General features: G+C 39.5%; 1 protein-coding gene across 1 annotated transcript; it reads left to right on the forward strand.

The window, feature by feature from the left end:
• The first annotated feature begins 210 nt into the window (after positions 1–210).
• Positions 211–15,733, forward strand: rab21 (RAB21, member RAS oncogene family). The gene is made up of 7 exons (XM_056367124.1): positions 211–712; positions 8,271–8,330; positions 8,414–8,521; positions 10,360–10,423; positions 12,015–12,069; positions 12,153–12,241; positions 13,222–15,733. The coding sequence occupies exons 1-7, from the start codon at positions 566–568 to the stop codon at positions 13,359–13,361; spliced, it is 663 nt and encodes a 220-aa protein (XP_056223099.1). The 5' UTR covers positions 211–565; the 3' UTR covers positions 13,362–15,733.
• Positions 15,734–16,491: the final 758 nt, after the last annotated feature.

The following is a 16,491-nucleotide window of genomic DNA, read 5'->3' on the forward strand; positions in this document are numbered from 1 at the left end:
CTGAGAATTATGCCAATAACTACTTCACTGTTGTTGTTGTGCATTTGACAATACAGAACTTGAAACCTGACTCCATCTTGCAAATAATTCTAATTCGCGCGAATTCGTATTTTTGACCCTGTGAAGTTACTGTTGTACACGCCCAGGCATGAGACGACAGGGGATGAGGGGAGAGGCTTCAGGCTGCAGCCTTACCCAACTCAAATAACCGAGTGCTCCATCTTACCGAGCGTAGGCGATCTTCGGCGGAGCTAGCCGGCTAACAGCTAACGCGTAGAGACGCCATTAGTTGGGTGAAAACCAGGCGTTCGCATCAGATTGAAAGGGGATTTATTCCACAGTTTAGACCCATTTGTCTCACATCTGTTGGTCGATATTCATAAAAGTCGGATTCTCTGATGCTGTCGAGGTGTTTTTCTCCTGATTTTTAGCTGTTTTTTAAAGTCGGAAGCCGATGTGAGCTACGCAGGACTTCAGTTCCGACGGGGGTTAGCATTAGCAGGGCTAGCTTGACATCGCTTGTTTTGATAAACGCTGATAAATTAGTTTAATATAACTTCCAGCCATGGCGGCCGGAGGGGCGGGCGGCAACAGCGGCAAAACCTACTCCTTCAAGGTGGTGCTGCTGGGGGAAGGCTGCGTGGGGAAGACGTCGCTGGTGCTCCGATACTGCGAAAACAAATTCAACGACAAACACATCACAACTCTACAGGTAAGGCAGACCGCCGAGGGAGCCGCTGACCCGGGTTAGCCTGTCAGCTAACCTCCGAGCCGTGACAGTCAAACGGAGGTGTTTGTTTTATTGGAAGTCAAAGCGGACGGGGGAGAGGGAGGTGGGTTGTTTTGTTGAAGTGGGGGGGGTGTTTGTGTTGCTGTCACTTGTGTGTGTGTGGACGCGTGTTGCGTAGCCCCGAGCCGTACCGTGGGAGCGGGGGCTGTGGCTGAAACCGGAGCCGCCCGTCTAGCGGGGATTAGCAGGGGTGACTGAGGTGAAAGTCAAGCGTCCACTGATGTGCCAAGATGTCTGTGTACCTGCAGTGGTGGAGGAAGTACTCAAATACATAAAATTACTAATACCACACTGTCAAAATACTGCATACTAGCGAGTATTTTCATTGTTGATTAATCTATTTTATCGATTTATCGATTTATTGGTGTGTAAAACGTCAATAAACAGTGTAAAATAACTTTCCACAGGCCAAGGTGATATCTTCATATTAAAAACTTTTGTCCAACCGACCATCAAAACCCAAAGAAACTCAGTTTATTATCATGTTAAAACAAGAAAAATCTGGAAGCTGGAACTATCAATACCAATCACATTTTCAGAAACTATCACTTGATTATCAAAATAGTTGCAGATTATTTTCCTGTCAATCGATTAATCGCTACAGCACTAGAATTGACATAGCATTAGATTATTATTACTGCTGCATTAATGTAACATAGACCTGTAGGTTCAGTGGTTTTGGTCTAGATCTAGTCTGGATGGGATAAAGAATTTCCCAAATCCAAGACTGTTTTATACAGGTGTTCGGTTCTCCCGGTGTCCTCTTGTCCAGATTTAAAAAATGTAGGTATATCACACGTTTTTTGTGTTATTTTTGAATCTAATTCCAGTTTTATAAATGTGAATGAGTCTCTTAAAATAGTCCGGGTCTCTTAATCCAGTCCAGGTTTGGACTGGAGTGTGAACGTGGGGCTCTGTAAGTCAGACCTGGTCCAGATCTGGTCTTTTAATATTTAACTTTCCCTTTAACTGCTGGAAGCAACTAAATGTCAAACTGAATTACACGCAGCTATCAGAGGGGAAACTGTCACACAGACTGTAGATAATCAATATCTGCTGCATCAATAATGTGTGTGTCATTGTGTCAGCAGCTGTCTGTGCTGATGATTCCTGCTGCAGTTATGGATGAAATGGAGCTGGTCTGACTAATACGATGTTTTTGAAATACTAATTAGGATTAAATACATTTTTCAGTCCAAATTGTTTTAATTTCCTAGGGTTACTATACAGATAACTAACTTATCAGATTATAACTTATAACAGCTTATCACCTATCATTTCAAACATAGACATATTTCAAGTTTGTTTTCTCAGAATAATGAGGAGTATTTGGAAACGAAGATATTTGATTTGAATAGTTTCAGTCTAGGTTTGTACTGGATTATCTGCAGAATTTCAGTTTCCTTTTATTAGAATTATGAAGGTGTCAGATGTGATGTTCACTAACCAGTGTGATCTGTGAGGTTTGTGGTGAAACCGACAACAGCTACGAGTCTCTGAACTAATTAATAACTCAGGCGAAAAATTGACAAAGAACGACGACGAGACAGCTGTGTTGTTATCCAACATATAATAATAATAATAATAATAATAATAATAATGACGGTAATACAGTTTATTTCTAGGCACAGCCCTAAATCACAATCTGTACAACATTTTCCAATAGGGCTGCGACCAAATATCATTTTCATTATTGATTAATCTGCAGATTATTTTCTCTGTTAATCAGTTGGTGAAATCTTTATATGAAAACACAAAGATTCTCAAGTTTAGTGTAAAAGCAGCTTCGTGTTTGACAGGATGAAAGTTTTTTTTTTTTTTTTATTATTTTTCAGTGAAAGTTGCCGATTATTTTTCTGTTGATTGCCTAATCGATTAGAGTATAAGATCGACATCGCAGCACTTCTGATTCAAAGCAGCAAAAATGTGAAAAATTAGAAAGAGTGCAACGAGAAGTTTTTCTTCCAGGTGCACGGACAGGTGTTCAAATGAAGGTTTTATTTATGGAAATCGCAGTTGCATAACCTGTAATAATAATGATAATAATAAAATTAGCTGGATAATGAATCCCTGTGTAGCCACTGATAAAGGCTCCACATACACACACCCTGGTTAAAGCTCACTGCAACACACACACACACACACACACACACCTCATGTCCTGTGTGTTCAGTGTGTTTGTTCCTTTAAGAGTTTCAATGAGCTGGAAAAAGTTAACAAAATAAAAGTTAAGTTTCAGTTTTATTTCTCTCTTTCTCACCCACACACACGTGAACTCCTCTATTTCTGACTCGCTCCTTTTCTTTTCTCTTTTTCACTCTTGGCTTCATTAAACAAAACAAACTAAATATTTTAAATATTTTAGCTTCTGAAATGTGAAGATTTGCTGCTTTTCTTTGGTTTATATCGTCGTAAAACGTTGGACTAAAACTAAAACTAAAATTAACAGATTAATTAACATTTTTAAGCATCAGTCAAACATCAGCTGGTGTGAAGATGAATCTGGATCTTTGGGTTTTGAACCGTTGGAGCAACAGAACTAGACATTTGTAGACGTCACATGTCGTCACTCTAACGGGCATTTTTCACTATTTAGTCACATTTTATAGATCAAACGTTTAGTTGAGTAATCAAGACGACTGATCGGCAGATGAATGGATGAATGAAAATGATTGTTAGTGTCAAACGAGACGGAACAGGTTTAGAGAACGTGGTTTCATAAGGTTGGTTGGACCAGTTTTCACGCCTCTGCGCTGACGACAGCCATGAGCCATGGACACGATATCTCAGTAACGCCTTGAAGGAACGTCTTCAAATTTGGCACCAACATTCACTCGGGCTCGAGGCTGAACGGATTAGAATTTGGTGGTCAAAGGTCAAAGGTGAGGTTCACGGTGACCTCACAAATTGCGGCTTTGGTCTTGTGAACGCAGTATATCTGAAACGCCTTGAAGGAACTTCTTCAAATTTGGCGCAAACATTCACTTGCACTAAAGGATGAACTCATTATATTTTGGTGGTCAAAGGTCATAGGTCAAGGTCAGTGTGACCCACAAGTGGTTCATATTTGATTTGACTCTGGATAAACAGGGCTGTAATCTGAAGTCTGAGTGGAGGAGGCGGTGGTTCTAGTTTTTCGTGGTTTCACTGAGAACAAAGACGTTTAAAGAACAGTCCAGAAGTCCTGAGTGTGGATGGAAAAAACTTTGCAAATGTAAACAGAGTTTTCATATTGGTCCATATCTCTGCTCACGGCCTCAGAGCTGATAAAATGCCTCCACTGTCTGAGTGTGTTTGCATATCCCAGCCGCTGCTCCGCCTTCATGACTCTGTTTCAGTTGTTTATCAGGTTACAGAAGCCTCTCGCCGACTGTGGGTCTCAGCAGAAGAGAAAACAGGAGGGGGGGGGGGGGGGGGGGGGGGCAGGAAGAGTGATGCAGCGTTTCCATCAGAGCAGCCAGTGATGGAGCATCAGTAATCACTTCCAGCCGCTGCCTCTGAATCAAAGCGGCCCGGTCTCTGTCTGCAGACGAGTGATGAGCTCAGGGTGAGAGTGACAGAAAGCCTCGCAGGCTGCGGTTGTGTAAGCCGGCGTTACGCTGGCGTTTGTGGGTTGCGTCATGAACTCGGCTGTTGCGTATTCGGAAGCTTCTGGTGTTGAGGCTGCAGCCTGATGCAGAAATCTGCTGCTGTTTATGATCTGATCAGTTTCAGGATAAAGTTTCTCCACATGGAAAAAATCCTGACACGATGTAGTGAAGTGTGTTTACGTGCACTGGAGTAACCAGATTACTGAAGCAGCTGGTTATTGGAGAACGTGTTTACGTGCACTGTGGTGACTGTAAATCAGTGGATACGAGATTTCTCCCCTGGCCTCAGTTTGGAAACGTGCCTCAGCTTGACGTTTAGGACGGACGTCACAGCGCAGCAGTGTCTCAGTTCAACAAATACTCCAATAGAATAAATAATAATAAATAAATAAAATAATCGACTCGTTTAAATCTAGTTGCTTGTTCACATGCAGAGAAATTATTGTTGTTCTACACTTTAGAACAGGTTTAGGCTGATATTAGATTATAATATTTATAATATCTTTCACAATATCAAATAGTTTTTGCAGTTTTACACAACGTGTATAAAAAAACACCTGAAACATAAAATACAATAATGTAATTATGTATTATTATTATTGTAAATACATTATCATAAATAAACATCATAATATCATATATAGTGATATTTGTGCTGGACTGTATCAAGATATTCAGTTGTGGTTATCGCTCAAACCTGGTTAATATAAAATAAAGAGAAGCAGCAAATCCTCATAATTTTGTTTGAAAAAAACAATGAATTCTCATTATTTTTAAACAGTCACATGTTTTGTTTCATGCACATCACGTTTTTTTAATTCTTTAATAAGCAAAATGAGAGGAAATGTTTGTTTATATCACAAGAATGAATATTGGCTGATGTATCATCTCTTTTTTTGTGAAACTAATTATTGATTTCAGCCTCAAAAGTCCGTCAGCACTCGGGCTGCATTGGAGATCTTTGACTTTTATTAAATTAGATAAAGTAGAAAACAACTCTGACATATTATCAGCTCTGGAATCGGAACATCTCACACTCTGTCGGTCTGTGAATTCATCCACACGATGCGTTCGCTTCGACTTTCTCTCCTGGAAAATTCAGCTTCATTCAAATGTGTCGGAGCAGGAGGATCCAGATGTTTCAAAGGAATGAATGAAGAGTCTCATTCACGGTGTCATCTGGATTTGACTCCTCCATTATGAGCAGTCACATGTTCTTGAACGCTCCTCAGCCCTTTAGCTGCAGGCCTCAGACACAGTTTACATTCGCTCACATGTGACCTTCAGTTTAACACGACGGCGTCAAAGCTGGAGATGAACGTATTATTTTGTTGCTGGTTAAAGTGAGATTCTGTGGTTGGAGATCAAAGAGACGAGGAGCGGAGATTCTCCAGCGTCGACCTGCGAGCCGAGCGTTAAATGAAATGTGACACTGTGATCTTTTCTCTTTTATTATTTGAAGATCAGAAAAACGACTGATTTCCGTTCATGAGCGAACGACCTGAAACCTCGCAGCACGAGCTCTGCGTTATTAAACTGTCAGGCTTCGTCATGAGGCTCTTTGCATTGGAGAGCGGATGTCTTGTGTCTGTACATATTTGTCCTCTCGGCCGCTGATACTGTCGCCACGGCCTGGATGTTTCCTCCGCTCGTGTCTCAGCTGATAGCGATCCTGATCGTTAGAAATCAGCAGATGGATCAATCGTTTTCAGCATAAATGTCAAAACATTTTCTGTTTCCAGCTTCTGGAAACAGAAATGTGAAGATTTGATGTTTTTCTTTGTCACTCGACGATGACGTGATGACGTCACCTTCAGCTGCAGGAAATGATTTCAGGCGTTTTACAGACAAACTGATTAATTGAGAAAATAAATTAACTTTTTATTTACTTACTTATTTATTCATTAACATCCCCATTAGTCACTGTGTTGTAGCAGTGGGGTCCCAAAGAGACACGTGTGCAACACAACACCACCTCAAAACCTAGAATCAAACAGAAGACATACACAACAGCTTTATAATGAATTCATTTCTTTAATAACTGAGAAGAGGAAACTTTTCAGTCACAAATCAAGATCAATAAAAAATAAATAAGTGGGTGAAAAAGCTCCAGTATCCGTTTTCATTTCAGAAAACTTAAACATAAAATAATTAGAAACAAGAAAGTCAGTGTTGTATATTAGTCCTTGTCTATAGAAATACAATCTTAACTATCTACAAAGTATTTGTGGGTCTAGAGATAATAATCTTCCTGATGAAGTTCACGTCGTGCGTTTTACACTTAATTCATTGTGTTCACTCTTGTTCGATATGGACAGTGGAACGCGATCTGTGCCGGTTTATTCTGTAATCAATCTGTAATCAATCAGTCACTCAATCAGTAATGAAAGCAATCTGTATCTGGGTAATCAATAATCAGTAGTGGAGTGGACTCTGTCAGAACAGTGGGTTTTTGTTGGAAGTTGTGATGAACTGAATCTGAGCTTCAGTCTCTTCTTCCTGTTTTTGTCTGAAGCTTCGGATCGTTTCAACAGTTCAATAAATCAGGAAGAAAAAAAAAACCTCAGACTTTGACCTTTGGGTTTTTATTAAAGCTGCGTTCAACAAACTCTTGGCAAGAAACTCACAATTCACAGCGGAGAACGAAACTGTTGCAGAAAAACTGAATTCAGCTGTTTTTTTTTTTTTTAGTTTTTCTTCCACCAAAACTGTTTTAATTTAAATTCCAGATTAAAGACTCGACAAACTCGTTTGTTCCACTTCCTGTCAGAACTGATACGTAAAGCGTCGTCGCCTCTTATCTCCAGCTGCTGCTTCTTCGCTCTCATCATCGTTCTCTCTTTGTCCTTTTCCGCGGCCTCTCCTCGACCTTTTCACCGTCGGTGTTTGATGATGTCATGATGTACAGCTGTGCTTAGAAACCATTACTGAGTCGACTAGAAGATCAGTGGGTATTGATTTTGAGTCACCAGGAATTATGAAGTAAACATGAATTGAGAGATTTCAGCTCGGTCAGGCGGAAAGCTTCAGGCTCGGGTTCACTTTTAAAATCTGGATATTTTTCTTTGAGACCCGTCGTTAAGATTTAGAGCCGGAACAGACGATTAAAAGCTCATTAGTTGTTTTAAAACCAGTCAGTTTGTTGATTGGTCAGCTGATCAATGAATCTGAATATTTAATGTTACAGTTCCTTAAATGTGACGATTTTGACGAATCTAATCTCTTGGTTTTTGGACGAGAACTGCAGCTGATGATTATTTTCATTGTCGATTAATTCGTTATTTTTTTCAGTTAATTGTTTGGAAAACAAACTAGTGAAGTTGACCTTTGACCTCTTTGCGTATAAAATATCATCACTTCATTTTTTATCCTTATAGACATTTGAGATAAATTGTGTTTATAATTAGTGTGTGTGGTTTCACGAGTTGGCGCCAAAAAAGTGTTTTGTGAGGTCACAGTGACCTTTGACTTTTGACCACCAAAATCAGCAAGGCGTTACTGAGACATCGCGTTCAAGAGAATGGGATGGATGCACGGATTTCTTCTGCAGTTTATAATTTATATTTTTATGTTTTTTGCACTTTACAGTTGCACTTTGGATCCGTGTTTCCAACCTGCAGAGTAATAAAAGCTCGTGTCAGCTGTGATTGGTCTAAACTGTCTCAGTAAGCGAGAGGAAGTGACCTCGTGCAGCTTGTGTGTTAAAGGTGATTTGGTGAAACAGCCTCTGATGTTCTTCTGTTTCTATTAAATACATATTTTCCACGTCGTCAGCGCTTCTCTTGCTTCATCGGTTCGTTCCCTCGTGTGTTTTTATGATTTACACGATCCGAGCTTCACCGTTGAATCCTGACGTCATGATCATCCTCATCCTTCCTCTTCCTCCGCAGGCGTCCTTCCTCACAAAGAAGCTCAACATCACGGGAAAGAGAGTGAACCTGGCCATATGGGTGAGAGACAGTCACAGTCTGAGTCTGTGTTCACGTCGTAGTGTCGGCGACACGGAGACGAACTGTGTTGTGTTTGTGTGCAGGACACAGCAGGTCAGGAGCGTTTCCACGCGTTAGGTCCCATCTACTACAGAGACTCCAATGGAGCCGTACTAGTGTACGACATCACAGACGAAGACTCCTTCCAGAAGGTGACGGCCGCTCGTTTATTCCTCTTTATAATAAACAGTAAAATATAGTTTCACACTGAATTAATTAGACCTGATTCTTTGTTTAATATTTGATCCAGTGTTTCCTGATCTGAATTATAACTTGTATTTTGCTTGTTCAGGTTTGAGAAGTTTTATATGGTTGAAAACAGTTTTTACGTTTTTGTTGTCAGTATGTTCAGGCATTGGATCTGGAATAAAGATACATTTGAAATGTCACAGCCTGATGTCCAACACAAGTGATGAGAGGATTAATCAATCAGTCAATTAACAGGAAATTAATCGTCTGATAATTGATAAATGGTTTAAATAATTGTTTTGCTCCCAGCTTCTCAGTATGAATGTTTGATGTGTTTTGTCTTCTTTATTAAATTCTCTTCCTCCTCCTCCTCTTCCTCCTCTTCCTCCTCCTCCTCTTCCTCCTCCTCCTCCTTCCTCTTCCTCCGCAGGCGTCCTTCCTCACAAAGAAGCTCAACATCACGGGAAAGAGAGTGAACCTGGCCATATGGGTGAGAGACAGTCACAGTCTGAGTCTGTGTTCACGTCGTAGTGTCGGCGACACGGAGACGAACTGTGTTGTGTTTGTGTGCAGGACACAGCAGGTCAGGAGCGTTTCCACGCGTTAGGTCCCATCTACTACAGAGACTCCAATGGAGCCGTACTAGTGTACGACATCACAGACGAAGACTCCTTCCAGAAGGTGACGGCCGCTCGTTTATTCCTCTTTATAATAAACAGTAAAATATAGTTTCACACTGAATTATTTAGACCTGATTCTTTGTTTAATATTTGATCCAATGTTTCCTGATCTGAATTATAACTTGTATTTTACTTGTTCCGGTTTGAGAAGTTTTATATGGTTGAAAACAGTTTTTACGTAAAGTATTTTTGTTGTCAGTATGTTCAGGCATTGGATCTGGAATAAAGACATTTGAAATGTCACAGCCTTGTGTCCAACACAAGTGATGAGAGGATTAATCAATCAGTCAATTAACAGGAAATTAATCGTCTGATAATTGATAAATGGTTTAAATAATTGTTTTGCTCCCAGCTTCTCAGTATGAATGTTTGATGTGTTTTGTCTTCTTTATTAAATTCTCTTCCTCCTCCTCCTCTTCCTCCTCCTCCTCCTCCTCCTCCTCCTCCTCCTCTTCCTCCTCCTCCTCCTCCTCCTCTTCCTCCTCCTCCTCCTCTTCCTCCTCCTCCTCCTCTTCTTCCTCCTCCTCCTCCTCCTCCTCCTCCTCTTCCTCTTCCTCTCCTCCTCCTCTTCCTCCTCCTCCTCTCCTCCTCCTCCTCTTCCTCCTCCTCCTCTCCTCTCCTCCTCCTCCTCCTCCTCCTCTTCCTCCTTCCTCCTCCTCTCTCTTCCTCCTCTTCCTCCTCCTCCTCTTCCTCCTCCTCCTCCTCCTCTTCTTCTCCTCCTCCTCCTCTTCCTCCTCCTCTTCCTCCTCCTCTTCCTCCTCTTCCTCCTCCTCTTCCTCCTCCTCCTCCTCCTCCTCTTCCTCCTCCTCCTCCTCTTCCTCCTCCTCCTCTTCCTCCTCCTCCTCTTCCTCCTCTTCCTCCTCCTCTTCCTCCTCCTCCTCTTCCTCCTCCTCTTCCTCCTCCTCCTCCTCTTCCTCTTCCTCCTGCTCCTCTTCCTCCCCCTCCTCTTCCTCCTCCTCCTCCTCCTCTTCCTCCTCCTCCTCTTCTTCCTCCTCTTCCTCTTCCTCCTCCTCCTCCTCTTCCTCCTCTTCCTCCTCCTCCTCCTCCTCTTCTTCCTCCTCCTCCTCCTCCTCCTCTTCCTCCTCCTCCTCCTCCTCCTCCTCCTCCCCCTCCTCCTGCAGGTGAAGAACTGGGTGAAGGAGTTGAGGAAAATGTTGGGCAACGAGATTTGTTTATGTATAGTAGGTGAGTGTTTTACTTGTTAAATGTATCTAAAGAAGCATTTGTGCTGTAATTCTTTATGTTGACATTGTGTATTCAGTGCAGATGCATCTTCATCAAATAAACAAATACATGAAAGTAAATACATAAATATAAAAGAAACACGAGACGATGTAAAAATACAAGCAGAAAGAAGATTCGAAGAGAAATAGAAAATAAAAATGAGCTAAAATGAAACAAAAGAGAATTAAGAATAAAAAGTTAAAGTCCAGGCTTTACCTGAAGCTAACAGATATTTTCATTATTGATTAATCTGAGCAAGTGATTCATTCTTTTGTCTGAAAAACATCAGAAACGTGATAAATATCCTTGAGTTAAGGTCATTAAACATCTTGTTTTGGTCCAAAACCCCCAAATACTCAATTAACTGAAAACTGTAATGCTAAGAAAAAGATTTTAGAACCACAAACATCAATTGTTTGTTTGGGTTTTTTTTTTTTTTTTACTTAAAAAAGAACTTAAACGATTAATTGATGATGAAAATAGCTGCAGATTTAATTTTATTTTGAAGGCGTAGAGACGAGATGTTTTAACATGTTTGAGCTTCACAATAAAAGCTGTTCACACCTGGTTCTCTACATATATTAGAAAAACATAACGAGATAATTATCACATTAAAACGTTAATATCACAACACTAGAAAAGAATCTCCTCATCATCTGTTTGGAACAAGTGGCGGGAAGACCGGGGCTTGTTGTCATGTTTGTGTTGTTGTGTCGTTGCCATGGCGGCTTCATATCAAGTCATTTTGTCTGCGTGTGGCATCGTGAGGGGAGTTTCTGGTTTAAATCAGATTATGCTGCTGATGTTTGTTCATCATGTGTTCGGACGGCGGCTCCGCGACAGATGTGGAAGCTGCTGGAAGGAAATGTAATTTTAGTTTGTAACGAAGGACGGAGTCACATGAGGCCGAACTTCAGAGGCTCCGAGCCGACGATGATTGATGAACCTGTTAAATATAAAGAATCTGCTGCAGCGTCGAACTGGCCAGTCGGTTTGCTCCAAGTTGAATCTGGTGTCTCGGTTTTCTGGGGTTTGATTCACCAGCTGAGAAAACAGTTATTTTATTTTAAGTAAGTTTTTAAAACGGCCTCAGTATATGAACCATGTGCCATATAAATACATTCGTGTTACTGGAGACTTTGCTCCTGTACAAGGAGATTAGGAAAGAGTTTATTAACCAGATTGTGAGTTTGATTGGTTTTGATTTCACTGCATCTTCAAATTTAAAATGACAGAGAAACGACGCTCTTGTTTATAAAGCTACAAATTCATTAATTAAACCAAATTATACGAGTCCTTCTAAAGCCTGATTTAATTGAGCCGGATGGGATCAATAAATCTGCAACTTCAGTGTTTTTTAAAAGTTTGTTAAAATGTCCAGTTTGTATAAAAAGCTCTGGCTCTTTCCTCAACAACTGTGATATTCTGAGTTTAAAGTCAGAATTTATTTACTTATTTATTTTTAATCACGTCCCTGATCTTCCTCCATAAAGTTAAAAGAAAATGCTGAGAGTGAAACGTGGAGGATCAATGTGTTTTCTTCTCTCTGCAGGTAATAAGATTGATTTGGACAAAGACAGACATGTTTCAGTGGAAGAGGCTGAGAGGTAAAAACACTCATTATTAAGTGTTGTTCAGACACATGATGATGATGATGATGATGATGGTGATGGTGGTTGTTTCTCCTCAGTTACGCGGAGTCGGTGGGAGCCAAACACTACCACACATCAGCCAAGTTAAACAAAGGCATCGAGGAGCTCTTCCTGGATCTCTGTAAAAGTAAGAAGTCACTTTTAGACTTTTTAAGAAGTTTATTTTAGAGCAGAAAGTCACATTAATGTTTTTCTTTTCTTTTTGTGTGAATTTTAAAGGAACAGACATTTTGGAAATCCTCGTGTTTATTGTAACACCCACAAAAACCAGATCAAATAGATAAAACCATATGATAAAGAATATCTACAGAAACATTTGAAAATTTCAAAATGTAATATCTCGATACAATCGAGGGAAATATTTGATATTATTGAATATTGACCCTCAGTGAACATCAGAGTTTACAGTTTAAAGCTCCTCCAGTGTAAAGGTGTGTGTCCATGTGTAGTGTGATTATAGATCAGCTCTAGCTTCTATATTAATACTGTGAAAGTATCAAAGCCTCAGTCCACAGAGAAATGCACACAGCCTGTATTCAGAAACTGAGTCTTAAAACCAGCCGTCAGGACTTCTGGAACTTTGTGATGTCACAACGAAGCAGTCCCCAAGCTCAGAGCCTCCTCTCTTCTGATTGGCTCACAGACCTGTTGTTACTAGAGCTGCAGAGAGAAGCCTGAGAGAGGAGATGTGAAACTACACTGAGATGGTTTTTGGTTCTTAAAACAACAAATATATCTTCTTATGGATCAACACTTCAAAATAAAACACAGGAAAGTTTAAAATGTGGAACTTTAAGAAAGAAAAAAACTCAATTTTAGCTGCAGCTAAAAGCAAAAGTTCAATATTTTGGGAAATTTGTTTATTCTTTTATGATCAGAGACTGAGAGGAGACGATCGATAATGATCTTATGTGTGTTCTGTCGATATGAAGCCAAATCCAGCAGCTGGTTAGCTTAGCTTAGCATAAAGACTGGAAACAGGGAAACATCATCCAACTAGTGAACATGTTACAGGTGGAAGAAAGGAATTCATCTGATCTGATCAACTGTGTGTGTGTGTCTGTGTGTGTGTGTGTGTGTGTGTGTGTGTGTGTGTGTGTGTTTCAGGGATGATGGAGACGGCTCAGGCCGAGGAGAGGTTGAAGGGCAACGGAGCCAGCCAATCAGCTTCGAGTAGGCGGGGCGTACAGATCGTCGACGACGAACCACAGGCCACACCTGCCGGAGGGTGCTGCTCTTCTGGCTAACACACACACACACACACTTTTACACAAACACACACACACACACACACTCACACTCTCTGTCATACATGCTTGCAGACATTATACTCACACACACATTTATCAGTGTCTCTGTCGTCCGGTTGGTCCGCTCTGAAATAATCTGCTGTGTTCATTCAGCAACGCCTCTGCCGCTAAGGAGCATGGGAAATCATATTTAAATGACTTTGTTCAGTGTACCCTTTCAAAGTAAAAGTAACTGAAGTCCTCATGATTGAAATCAGTGCTTTTAGTTACAAAATTCAAAAAAAAAATCTCGTTTTTAGCACTTTATTTACTGTCATTTCTTATAAAAACAGACGATAACTCGACAGTAATCTCAAACAAAGCAGCGACTAATATCACAGAAACATTGAAGGCCTCTTCCCTCCCTCCTCCAGCTGCCTCCGTGTGTTTCATACTAAAGATTATTAATAAAACAGTTAAAAATAAGTTTGAAGACACAAAAAAGCGGCTCAAGCTTCAGCAGAGATTTGTTTAGTTTTTGTTTTTTGGGGGTGGGAGGGGCTCTTTAATGGTTAAACATGCAATCTGCACACACAAAGACACACTGTACAAACCGCCATTAATCTTCATGTTGATCAGTTTGTGGTGTAACAGCGTCGCCTGCTGGACGAAAGTGGAACGGCAGGGAGGCGATGAAAGTTAAATCCCGGCCGCGGAGTTCTTCACAGGTCCTGATGACTGAACTCTCCTGCTTCTTTATTCATTCATCACATATTTACTGTTGCTGCACTGAACTCCTCCAGCTCATGTTCCTCATGTTGCATTTAGTGCCAAAATCTTTCCCCCCAAACTTCATGATTGAACACTGGTGTCTGATCAATACACATCCCATAAACCCTTAAACATCCTCTACAATCAAACATGGAGGTGCAGACGTTTGGACCTGTGAGGAACCAGCAGCAGCTACAAACAGACTCCAGGTAGATGCACAAACATCATCAGATAAAAGCTGCAGTCACTTGTTCTACAAACAAACTATAAATAAAATCATACTTCTCATTGTTGAAGCCAAATGTAAAAAAAAAAAAAAAAGAAGTGATTATTTAATAAATAAACAACAAAATTTCTGCAACAACCAGAAAGAAAAACTTTAAACTCTAAAATGACAAAAAATAAAATATTTCACAGTTATAAATAAAGAAAAAAAAAACGAAAAAGAGAATGAATCAGTTTGAAATATTCAGCAAAATCAAGGTAATTAAATATAAGATTAATTTAGTTTGTTGTTTAATCGATAAAATAGTTAAAAATATCCCAATATTTTGGTTTCTAAATGAAAAATATTGTAGATAAAAAATAAAACATGAGCAGCGAATACAAACAACTCAGTTGCCTACAGGTCTGAAAACAATATATTGATATTGATCACTGATCTGTTTGTGTTAAGCAGAAATCTGTTCATCAATTTATTTTCAATAATTAATTATTTGGTTCATAAAATATTAGAAAATAGTGAAAAAATGAATTATTATCCCCCAAAATATTACATTTAAAGTTGTTTAAAACAGAAAATCAGGAATTTCTTTGACATTGAAAAATAAACAAAAACGTTTTGTCAATTATATTTATTTTAATTTTTTTGTAATTGATTAATTGACTAATTGTTTCAGCTCAAAGTAAAATTCTGGTTTTATTGACATTGTGCAGCTCAAAGTTTTTCTCCTTCTTCCTCTAAATGTCGGATTAATGGTTTCATAAACAACAACACACACGTCATGACAACAACAACAACAACAACAACACACACGTCATGACAACAACAACAACAACACAACACAGCAACACAACACGCCAGTCTCCCGGACAGAGGAATAAAACCGTGCATGTTTGATTTCTGTAAAAGGCTTCGTTTGTTTGTTTGTTTGTTTGTTTTGACTTTTAAATGACTTGGTGAATAAATAAAAAAACTGAGCAGCGATTATTTAATAAGTTATACTCATGATGGAAACCTGTACATGAACAAACCTTTATCTCTGTACTCGCTCTCTCTACTGTGGACTTTGCTGTTGTTTTCCCTCCCGGCCTTTAGCTCCATTAATCTCTGCTTACTGAAGAAAAAAAAAAAAAGCTCTGTGACATTGTACAAAAAAACAAAAACAAACAAAAAACACAAAAAAAACATTCTGGACGTTTTATCTGCCTTTGGGGAAAAATCAATGCACATAGAAGAAGAAAAGTAAAAGATGTACTGTCCTGTTCATTATGGAAGAATGAAAAAAACAAAGGAAAAAAAAATCAGCACACCTTTTGGAAATGTAATTTTTTAAACTGCTAGTGTCAAAAGTGTTTTGTAAAGATAATAGAACAATTATAACGATTTACACAACGCATGGAGGTGTCGCACACATTGTCGTTATTTCACTTCTTACATTGTCGCTGTTCTTCTCTTCAAACGGGGGAAAAAGAAAAATTAAAGTTCAGCATTTTAAAGGAGAAATATATATTTTTTTCTTGTCAACAAATCCCATTAAAAACAAACAAAAACAATAACAATGAATGTCAGTGAGTCAGTGTTACACTGGCTGATACAAACACTCACCACAGCCCCAAATGTGGATTAATCCGCTGCTGAAAATAGTCCCCGAGATTTCCGTCTTCAGTAGGAACCAACGAGCTCAGAGCCGCGACACAGCGAAGAAGTCAGGAAGGAGTTGACGGTCGGACTGACGTGTTGTTGTTTTTTTTATGGGATTTGTTGATGATTGTAAAAAAAATACAGAACAACATCAGAATCATTCATCAGGTAAAAAAACATTGATTCAGGTTCATCTGGTGTTTAATTATTATTTAATGTTTGAAATGGGGCCAAAGGTTTAAAGAAATACTGAAGTACAAGAAATGTTGGACTCACTGACTCTCGACAAATAAAGTCAAATTAAATTTTATGCTTCAAAATGAATAAATACTATTTATTCTTTTACAATTGTAGCTTCTCCACACGGTTACTGTAGAAACACTAAATGTAAACTTACTTTTCTTTTGAATGGCCGTGGCTGATATTGTTGCATCATATTAGTGTAAACGTCAGCTGATGAGTGACATCATGTGTAGAAACCTGCTGGTCTGTGGTTTGTCCACCAGGGGGCGG

This window comes from Seriola aureovittata, chromosome 22 (assembly GCF_021018895.1).
Source record: "Seriola aureovittata isolate HTS-2021-v1 ecotype China chromosome 22, ASM2101889v1, whole genome shotgun sequence".
Lineage (NCBI taxonomy): Eukaryota > Metazoa > Chordata > Actinopteri > Carangiformes > Carangidae > Seriola > Seriola aureovittata.

Excerpts from the sequence above, each read along its gene's own strand:
- rab21 (XM_056367124.1), top strand. The coding sequence starts at position 566 with ATGGCGGCCGGAGGGGCGGGCGGCAACAGCGGCAAAACCTACTCCTTC. Across the intron at positions 8,331-8,413 it reads GAGTGAACCTGGCCATATGG|GACACAGCAGGTCAGGAGCG; the intron begins GTGAGAGACAGT and ends GTTTGTGTGCAG. Across the intron at positions 12,070-12,152 it reads TCAGTGGAAGAGGCTGAGAG|TTACGCGGAGTCGGTGGGAG; the intron begins GTAAAAACACTC and ends GTTTCTCCTCAG.